Genomic DNA, 10,462 nt, shown 5'->3' on the forward strand with positions numbered 1-10,462 from the left:
ACTCAACTTCCTACTGCCACAAACCTTACTCTGAGATAACTCCCTTTCGCTCACGCCCTACCCGTCGGGACTTATTGTTTGATGCGGGACACACACTCAGCCTGGGCTTTACTGGACTTACTAGGTTGACAACGGCACAGATCACGGTCTTACAAGTCTCAACAGTACACATCTGCAACAAATGGGCTGGATAAAAACAGAAACAAGAGGAAGCAGATAACTGGGAAACAATTGATCAACATGAACAAATAATCAAAGAATAAAAGCAGATAGATAGGAGGCTCAGCCTTCCAACAAAAGAATAACAATAACAATGGATCTGGAAGAGATGATGAATAGTAACTGGAGAGTTATCAGAAAATAGATGTAAAATAAACAGTTAGGACATATATGTTATCTCCTGTATAGATCAAAATAATGAATATAAATGCACAAATAGATGTGCACTGTAGCAATGGAGCTAAAAAAAATAAATTTAGCTCCACTGCTGCAGCCTGGTTTTAGTGTTTGAGGAGCTAAAATATTACTATATAGCAATATAGCACCACTACTGTGAGTGCTCTAAGATATCTATATCTATTGAATGTTTGAACACTTTGAATGATTTATTTGTTATATAGATTTCGTTGATTTTATCTATTTATTTCTCTTCTATTCCTTGCTGATATAAGTTCGTGCTTATATAGGTTAACAAATACACTAAAAGAAGACGAGCACAAAAGTAATACAGAAGAACAAAAGAGTGGGAAGGTTTATGGAAGAGAGAATGATTTAAAGGACATGGAGTCCACAAATGATATATCTGCCCTTCATTTCGATATGGTTAAAGTGATTGCTGAGCGTCTCATATTAGTTGATTATTTGCATTTTCGTGCTACTGGTAAAATCTTTCATTCTGCAGCACCTCCGATCCAATGGAGGACTGCCATGGAGAAGGTGGAAAACCCTTCTTTATTATCTCCATGGCTGGTGTTTTTTGAGAACGAAAGTGTTTGTGCTTTCATTGACCCAAAACATAGTGACAAGTATATCATCAACTTGCCACAAGTACTAAAAGGAGGTATAATTTGCGGCTCAAAGGATGGTTGGTTGCTGGTAGCTGTAGCTGAAAAATCACATTTCTTTTTAGGTGAAAAGTTAACTTTCTTTTTCAATCCATTTACACAAGCCATTCTACCGTTGGCAGAGAATATAGATAGAACTCTAGATTTCTCTTGCATTGGCTTCTCTTCCTCCCCACCCTCTTCAGAATGCGTGGTTGTTAATTTGAGTAAGTGTGAATCTGATGCGAAGTTTGTTGTAGAGTACTCTTCTAGCTTGGGGCAGGACCTGGACGAGGACCTAGACCATTGGCATAAAAATGAGTTTAATGACGCAGACTTTTCCTTTAATAACAATAGCCCAATTTTCTACGGAGGAGCATTTTATTGCTTGGGTCAAAAAGGAAACCTAGGAATTCTGAAGTTAAACGATGATGGTGAGAATACTTGGGAAGTTCTTACTAAACCTAAGCCACCATGCATGAGTGGTTATGACCAGAATTATCTAGTGGAATGTGATGGCGAGCTCTTTTCGGTATTTGTGGGTAATATGAGAAAATGGGTACAAGTTTTCAAATTGAATGAATCTAAAATGACCTGGATTAGAGTTGAAAATTTGGGAAATCATATGTTTTATTTGAGTTGTTCATCATCCTTTTCTGTAAAGGCAAAAACTCCTGGAATGGAAAACAAAATTTACTTTCCTATATTCTGTGGACAAAGCATGGTCTTCTTCTCACTAGAGACAAAGAAGTTTCATTCCTTTGAGGGTAAGGATGTTGACTTTTATAGCTCAAGGGAAAAGTTGCGATGTGGCTGGATCGAACCTAGGTGGTGCTAGAGAATTCTAAAGAGATCATTTTGGCATGAAATTGAAATGTATATGCCGTTTTGTTCTATAGTTAAGTACACGTATATTATGTTGCATTGAGTGAATGGGTCCCGCTTCTTTAGTTTCTGCTTTGATTGTGGCTAGTTCATAGTTGCTGGTTTTTCTCATGGTTTTTAAACCCGGACCGGACCGTACGGTCCGACCGGAAAAACTTCGAACCGTTCATTTTTGCGGTTCTTTTAGCATCAAGAACCGTTCCATAAGAAAAAAGCAGGAACCCGTGCGAACCGCGGTCGGACCTCACGGTTCTGAGAACCGTGAACGGTTCTCACGGTTCCTTTTTTTTTTTTTCAGCAAACACCGCCTGAAATTAAAGATTTAGCCGGCATGCACTTTGAACTTTTTTTTCAAATCTAGAACCAGAAGATTTGTGAGGGAAAAAAAACAAATTGAGAAGAAGAAGATGACAAAATAAGGGCTGTGCGAAGTTGAAGCAGCAAGCTAGCAACCCAGCACAGAGCGCTAGTCACGGCCTTCATCTTCGTCTTCTGCTCCTATTTCTTCTTCTTTCTTCTTTTTCTCCTTCTTCTCTTTCTTCTTTCCGTCTCCACAGCTGTGGTTTCTGAGTTTCTCACCTTCTCTCTGTTTGTGCTTGTTTTGAATTCTTTGTTATGTTTTCAAAGCCCCTTCACGTGACTTGCATTGGGAAAAAAAGAAGACTTTTGATTTTTGAATTAAATATGGAAAAATGTTTCAGCCGTTAGATAGATCTAGCCTTTGATGTGGCACTAGCCACTTCTTTGTAGTTTTCCAAGTATGGTACAATGAACAGAGAGAGCATGCTGTTTTGTTTTGTTTTTATTTTTATTTTTTGATGCTGCAGGTCTGGTACGGCAAAATGTTTCAGCCGTTGGATAGATCTAGCCCCTGATGTGGCACTAGCCACTTGTATTTTTCCAAGTAATGGTACAATGAACGGGAGAGCATGCTGTTTTGTTTTGTTTTTTTTTTTTCTTTTTGATGCTGCAGGTCTGGTACACTGTGGACCTTACTGCACAGTACACAATTGTCATAATTAATCCATCTCGTGACATAGCAAATTGTCATAATTAATCCATCAATTGTCATAATTAATCCACTTGAAGAACTTGAGATTTGACCATTCAAACTTTGCTATGTTATAATTGTGATAAAAAAATTAGGAAATATTTTGTAATATTAGATTTTTTGTTTAAAAAAAATTGTAAATATTAATTAAAAGTATTTATAATATTTTATTTGTTACATTTTTGTGATTGTTCTAATAAGTATTATTATTTACTCAAAAATAAAAGTTTGAATAATAGAGAAAAAATAGTGAGTCAATAGATAGTATATAATAATTATTAAATAATTATTTTAATTTAAAATTACTAAGTGTCCTTCTAATTCCTATATTATTACAATATTACTATTATGAGTTTAACTAATCAACATATAAAAAAATAAAAAAATATTATATCTATGTATACTTAGGATATGATATTTCTTATTTGTCTTGTAAAAGTTATGATATGAAAAAATACATTTGAAATATAGATTTCTATATTTAATTGGGTCATTTAATTTAATTTTTCTATTTATACTAATTTTTAATATATTTATTTATATTTAAATAATTATTAAATTAATTATGACATCATCACGGTTCGATCCCGGTTCAACCTCGGTTCGACCTTAAAAACCTTGAACCTCTCCCTTTTACGGTTCAATGAACGGTCCGGGTCTGAAAACCTTGGTTTTTCTTTTTCTTTCTATAAATATTTTACAAATTAAAAAGAAATTAACGTAAACTATTGTTGATGGTAATGTTCAAGAGTTGCTTTCTATATTTTTAGCTGAATGTTGAAGAGTTACCTATTACTTAAAATATGCTGCTTAATTTTCTTCTGAATTTGTTTTTTTATTGTAGAACTATTGAAATTATTTGTACCAAATTTTGATCGATCCCATTAAAAAGTGAATTTCTTCTTGTGCGGTTCATTGAGAATTTGAGAGATTAGTGTTCTAACATTTAGCCAACTACTTAGAAGTGTGAAATTATCAGTGGCATGAAATAACTACAATAAATGTAAAACAAAATAATAGTAATTTCTTGGAATAAATGGTGATGTCGTTTTCAAAAAAAAAAAATGGGGATGTTGTAGCAATCGAACAAGCTGTTGATTTTGTTATTTTATTTTTTTGATCCAAAACAATCAGAATAAATGCTACATGCCAATTACATTTCCAAATAAAAGCTATGCCTCTAAGAACTATCAACATCTCATAGAAATTTAACATCCAACTATCAAATCTTTTACTTCCCTCAATAACTCTGTCATCTTATACTCACCTCTCAAGCAGCATGTAAACCATTCATTAAGCTTTGAAAAGGTAAGCCCTCTAATAGTAATAGGCTTATAGCATTGGCGGAGACGGAGCAAAAAAATTTGGCTTGTCAGTACACAGCTACTTTTGGCTATGCACTGTTGCTCAAATATAATATATATGGGTCCGGTTAATGCGTGCACACATTAAGCCATCTACTTTTAGAAATATTTTTTCGAGAATTGAAAAAACTGTTAGTACTTTTTCAATCTTCGAGAAATTTTTTTCCATAAATAAAAATGATTGTGTGCCCTTAGGCACACATTAACAAAATTCAATATATATATATATATATTTGTGTGTTCACACTTGTAATGATATTTAAATAATTTATTTTATTTTTTTTATGTTTATTTTCTCTTCTTTCTCATTTATCCTGTTGCCCTCTCTCTCCTCAAACTCACTCGGCATCTCTTCCTCATTTTCTCTCTTCTTCCTCCACTGCCAACCCAGCTGCCAGCTCAAACTCATTCACTGCCCAGCCACCAGCCCAGCTCTGACCCACCCCTGGCACCAACCCATCTCGCCGATCTCGCCTGCCCAGCCACCGCAAACCCACCTCGCCACCCCAGCTTTCTCCACCCCTTTCGTCGATCTCTATCTCTTCCCTCTCCTCTTGATATGGTTGTGGTGGTGGTGGTGGTAGTGGTGTTTTATTTTATTTTATTTTTTTCTATGGGTTTGGTGGCCAGGTTTGGTTTTTGATTTTGTTTGTGAGTTTGGTTGTGACTATGGGTTATGGTTGAAATGGTGGTTGGGTGGTTGTGTTGGTGGTGGTTTGGTAGCTGTGGGTTTGATTTTGGCTATGGGCTTTGGTTTTAACATGGCATTTTTAAAATGCGTGATGACGTACATGAATTTTGCAAAAATGGCACTTTTTTTTTTTTTTTTTTTTTTTTTTTGAGAAAGGATAGAGGGGAGGGGGAAGGTAGTCAGTGTAATAATCAATGGCTGATCACCACAGCTAACATAAAAATCCCTGTTTCCGATCAACTCGGTGTGGTTTCACTAGTGCCAAACAGTTTGTAGAGTTGAACAACCATAATTGTCATAAGATGGGTTTCTCACTCTATGGTTTGGTGTATAGTAAATGAATGTTATTCAGTAAGAATCTAAGGGCATTCTCATCAAAAGTGTCAAATGCTATAAATACTATTTTTTAACATCTAATTTAATAAAAGCACACTATATCAAAAGTGCTAGATGCTATAAATTTTGACAGCTAGGTATAGTGGGCTGCTATCTCTAGCAGCCCACTGTAACAAAATGTTAAAAAACATATATATTTGTTTAATGAAACAAGTGAGGCGAATGAGGTGAGTCTAGTCAATATTCTTCAGACATGAAGTTTTTTGGGCAGCCATTTCACTGCAAGTCAGTCCACTGTGTAATAAAAAAAAAAAATTTAATGTAGTAAAATAATGGAACATTTGATGTTAGGTGTATTGTAAAGTGAGTTGTTAAAATGAATAAAGTAACCTTTTGAGATGCTAAATGTTATATATTATAGCATTTTTTATGAGAATGCTCTAAGAATGTGGTTTTTTGGCACACATCTCAAACATATTTACATTGTGAAGCAATTTTCCAGTAAAAGGCAGTATTACATTTAAAGATTTTCTACAGTGAAGTAGGGATTTCATGAATAAAACCACTTACAATACGAGTCCTGCAAGTACATTCTACAAGTTACAGGTAATAAAAGGATAAAATCCTTGCATTGTGCTTCAGCCTTTTCTCTTCTTGGTACTAGCTCTCTTTTTTGACTTCCTAAATCCCCCTGCTCCACTCTCCTGTAACCAAGTATATTCAATGTATATTTAACTGACATTAGGTGAAAACCAAAACCATGAATGTAGGGGTATTTAGATGTACCTTCCGGTATTGCCTATAAGCACTTTGACCTGTCAATTCCTGCCCACCTCTAGTGACATAAACCTGCAGTGGAATTTATAGGTTAGCATAAGCCTGTAAATTATCGAAGTCCAGAAGACAAATGTTTAAGAACATGTTTGAATATTAGATCATACAGGGGTAGCCAAGCAAATACTAATTGTTTAAGAACATGTTTCTGTGGGGTATGTGAACCATAGTAACACAGTTTAACAGGTCCAAGTGTGGTTTGATATTTACCCAACTAGAATGGATTTTCACAAGTTCACAGCCAAGAAAATGGTTTCGTGCAGCAATATGTGCAATTATTCCCTATACAAATGTAAAAGGACAAAAAAAATATCCAACCACCAAGTAAAATGAAGTCAGCCATAACAATTTCACAAAAAACTAATATTGTGTTCTTTGTTAGATGTAATAATAAGACAGTGCAGAATCTCTATTGTTGACAGGCAAACATCGTTACCTACAAGATTTCAATTATAATAACAGCATCATTAACAACCCACCTATACTCAATCAACTCGCAGAACATTGGTTATGTGGACAAACATCAAGTGACCGAGCAAATATATGAAACCAATCTGCAACTAACCATAACCTTAATAAAATTCATTCAAATCAACAAGCCAATAGTAATTTAACACACCTTCCTTCCATCTGAGTTTGTAAACCAATGACCTGCAGACTCGCCATTTGCTTGAACCCGTCTTTTGCCAGCATCCTTTGGTGTGGTAGCATGGCTTTTTGGTTCCACCCAACTTCCAGGAGCTTGTGAAACTTCTTTGGCATGTGATTTTCTTGATTTACTTCTTCCCTTTGTTGACCTGCTGACATTGATTTTCTGAGTTGCATTCTGCTTGGGGTCCATCCAACCTCCAGAAGCAAGCATGACATCTTCAGTATTTGATTTTTTCAATTTATTTCTTCCCCTTGTGCGGCTTTTATCAACATTCAGTTTCTGATTTGCCTGCCGTTTAGAAGCTTCTTCATTGTTAAATTGTCTCCTGAAGCACCAATAAGGACATACTATGATATAACACACAATAAAGTTGATAAAATACAAGAGCAATAGAAATAGAAGAAATGGAAAGCAATATACATGTAATCAATAGCCGATGCATTAGGCTGCTGATATTTTCTGTTGTTAATGACACCAAGTGGAGAAAAGTTGGGCAAGCGACTGCGGACTAAGTTCTGAATCCTTGGATCATGATGGAAAAAATAGTGATGAGCAGGAGGAAGGGGGTCATCTGAATCCCATATTTGTTCATCATTTTGGCTGTTAGTTGTATTTCCATGATGGCCGTCATTATTACTAGTGCCTGCATAACTCGGTCTCTGGGGTACATTCTTATCCTTCAGAGACTGGAAGTATTCTTCATAAACCTCATCAAAAGCAGGTGTTGGAATGCCAAAACTCTTTGTTGGACAGAAATCTTTCCATAAATCCTCAGTTTGATTTATGTTAGCTGACACTTTTCTCTTTTGTTCACTCAAAGTTGCAGAATGGTCAGATTTAGATTGTCGTTCCGTTGAGTATGGACCAATTTTACGAACTTCTCTGCTTACATTGTCACAACTAGATGGATCATCAGAGTCAGAATCAATTAACTGGAACATTCGAAGAGGACTCTGAGTTAATCTTGGGAATATTAACTCACTGTGGATCGTCTCCAAACCCGCAGAAGCTGAGGTATCAGAAACCTGTTTCCTTTTCCTTGTGTTTAACTGGCTAGATGATTTAGTGGTTAAGACCCCACTTCCATGCAATGGGATCTTTGAACTGCTACACATAGATTGGAACTGTGATGGTGGATGTGCATCTGCCACAAATTTAGTAAGATTAGTCTAGCAGCAGAACTAAAAAAACATTCAAACTCAAGTTATAATTTCTTGATAATAAAAAAGGCCGACCAAAAATGGAGAGTGAAAAATATAACTTAAGATTCATTTCTGTTTTTCAATAATTATAACTTCAGATTAACTTCAGTGACTATGCAGTGATTATTCCTATAAAAATACAGATTAGGATTGAGACGAGACTCAGGAGCACCAAAAGCACATGGTCTGGCTTCATTTGACCATCTTGAAAGAAACACCTGAATAGAATTAGAAAACCAGTCCTAGAGTAAATCCAGCATTGTTAATCAGCTCTCTGTTAAACGCGAACCTCCTATTATAAATCAATGACTTAGTTTGGGATATAAGGAAGCTGCTACTTTCTAGGAAAGAATATCCCATCATAGAAAGCCGATCATAAAAGATGTCTTAGAAATGACTGGTGACCACATTGATAATCTTGTGAGCAGACGACAGCATTCAAAGTGCATAAAACATCATCAAAGGAAGTACCTAAGCAACAATTAAGGGTCTTAGGTATGTCATTTTTTTGGCAAATATATAATGCTTGGACCCTAAAATTTAGGTTAGGTTCTATTGTAGTCCGCGCAATTCAAAACCTTATAGTCCTCAAAAGATTGCAAACATATCAAGTTAGTCCTTCCAGCGTCATAACTCTTGCTTACGTAGAAAAATTCAGCAAACCCACATGAGCTCCATTATTAAATTTAAAACTCTATAAATCTCACAATTTTTTGAGGACTAAAAATGAACTTTTCAAATCTCATTGAATAAAATATAATCCGACTCAAATTTTAGGGACCCAATGGTATATTTTCACCTTCTTTATTTTTTTTTTTTTTTGGTAATGGACCCAACCTACCATTTTACAGTCTCACCACCACAAATTCTCAAGTATCACTCCCAAAAGAAGTTGATTTTAGTTCTAAGCCAAATTCAAAGTCTATTTTTCTTTAACTAAATCGGTCTCCACAAAATCATAGCACTGAAATGTGAACCAACAAATCACAAATCATATTTATATAAAATAACAGAACAATTAAGCTAAACAAAATTACTTTACTGGGTAATCAAATTCAAAATCAAAATAAACCCTAACAAAAGAACACACAAACACAAAGAAAAATGGCACTTGATTATTACCTTTAAGAAAATCGTCTTCTGAGGAGAAATCTTCAATGTCATCGTCAACGGCATGAGACGACGGCGTTTTGGTGGTCGGGGTGGTGGTAGGACCTCGCCTGAGGCGCTTGAGGATCCGGGGCGGTTCAGGCCGGGATTCAGGATCCGAATCCATGACCTCAGGTCCGAAATCTTCGTCATGGGGAGCCGGTGTTTGGATCGGGTGTTTGTCCGGAGCTATTTGGGGCTCCGAATCGAGACCCAGATCGAGTCCTAGGGAGAACGAGGGAGGTTCGTATCCCGCCATGAAAGAAACAGGAAGAAGAGCTCAGTTTTTAATTTTGGGGGAAATTTTAATTTTGGACAGCGAAGAGGGAAAATTCTTGTTAAAACAAAAGAAAGAAAAGTCATGGAACACATAATTTTATGTGACGTGCCAGAGTGTGCCTAGTAAAGAAAAATTGGTAGGTTTGTGTAGGATGCAGTTAATCATTTACAATCCATCATATTAGAGTTATAGCAAAAAAAAATTGAAATAATTTGTGGTAAATTTTCTATGCCCAGTCTCTCATGAGACCCATTTCTCACTATATGTGAGTCCTACTAATGTTTCATGAAATATGATATACTAGTTAAAGGCCTTATAGCTAAATTGACATATTTTCATGTACAAAGTGATTGAGGTCGGGAAAGGGTTCGAACTGCCTGGTTAATAGTATTTTGTAATTATCTCTAAAAAAAAAAAAAAAAAATGGTATACCATCTTATGTCTTATGAAGAATTATATCCGTTTTGGGTGTACATGTTTTATTGATATGTGGGTCCCACATGTGTCTCTTAAGACTAATGTTAGTATCTTTTGCTGACATGTGAACCCCACCCACTAAGACGAAATAAACTTCCCAACTCAATTGAAGAAAATAAGATAAAAATTCTTCAAATTGAATAGAGGGCATTTTTGTTATTTTAATCTAATAGTTTTTTTCTTTCTTTTTTGAGAAGTATCTAATAAAAATAAGTGAACATATTCTCATTTCGGAAACTTTTTATTAGAAAAGTATCAACGTTCCAATAAAAAAAATATAAAAATAAAATTAAAAATTATGCTAAAATATGCTTGTACTTTAAAATGGAATAAGTGAGCATATTTTCATTTAATAAACTTTTTATTAGAAGTGTATTAAGGTTCTTATAAAAAAAGATATAAAATAAAACGTTATACTAAAATATACTTGTATCTTGAAATGAGTTTTAAAAAATAGTACGTATAACTTAGAAAAGAATAAAAGTCCATTTAAGAACA

At 35.1% G+C, this 10,462-nt stretch overlaps 2 protein-coding genes across 2 annotated transcripts; one reads left to right on the forward strand and one right to left on the reverse strand.

Annotated features, from left to right (window-relative positions):
- Nucleotides 1-780: 780 nt before the first annotated feature.
- LOC112019077 (F-box/kelch-repeat protein At1g57790) lies at nucleotides 781-2,985 on the forward strand. The gene is made up of 3 exons (XM_024051603.1): nucleotides 781-1,585; nucleotides 2,756-2,760; nucleotides 2,902-2,985. Exons 1-3 carry the CDS (start codon nucleotides 781-783, stop codon nucleotides 2,983-2,985), a joined length of 894 nt encoding a protein of 297 aa, XP_023907371.1.
- Nucleotides 2,986-5,845: 2,860 nt separating this feature from the next.
- On the reverse strand, nucleotides 5,846-9,570 carry LOC112019082 (uncharacterized). Its single transcript, XM_024051608.2, has 5 exons — nucleotides 9,181-9,570; nucleotides 7,277-8,000; nucleotides 6,824-7,181; nucleotides 6,157-6,219; nucleotides 5,846-6,074 (listed from the first exon to the last, which is right to left on the reverse strand). Exons 1-5 carry the CDS (start codon nucleotides 9,464-9,466, stop codon nucleotides 6,009-6,011), a joined length of 1,497 nt encoding a protein of 498 aa, XP_023907376.1. The 5' UTR covers nucleotides 9,467-9,570; the 3' UTR covers nucleotides 5,846-6,008.
- Nucleotides 9,571-10,462: the final 892 nt, after the last annotated feature.

The sequence above is a fragment of the Quercus suber genome, unplaced genomic scaffold (assembly GCF_002906115.3).
Source record: "Quercus suber isolate HL8 unplaced genomic scaffold, Cork oak 2.0 scaffold_844, whole genome shotgun sequence".
Taxonomy (NCBI): Eukaryota; Viridiplantae; Streptophyta; class Magnoliopsida; order Fagales; family Fagaceae; genus Quercus; species Quercus suber.

Excerpts from the sequence above, each read along its gene's own strand:
- LOC112019082 (XM_024051608.2), bottom strand. The coding sequence starts at position 9,466 with ATGGCGGGATACGAACCTCCCTCGTTCTCCCTAGGACTCGATCTGGGT. Across the intron at positions 8,001-9,180 it reads AGAAGACGATTTTCTTAAAG|ATGCACATCCACCATCACAG; the intron begins GTAATAATCAAG and ends AATTTGTGGCAG. Across the intron at positions 7,182-7,276 it reads GCATCGGCTATTGATTACAT|GAGACAATTTAACAATGAAG; the intron begins GTATATTGCTTT and ends TTGGTGCTTCAG.
- LOC112019077 (XM_024051603.1), top strand. The coding sequence starts at position 781 with ATGGAGTCCACAAATGATATATCTGCCCTTCATTTCGATATGGTTAAA.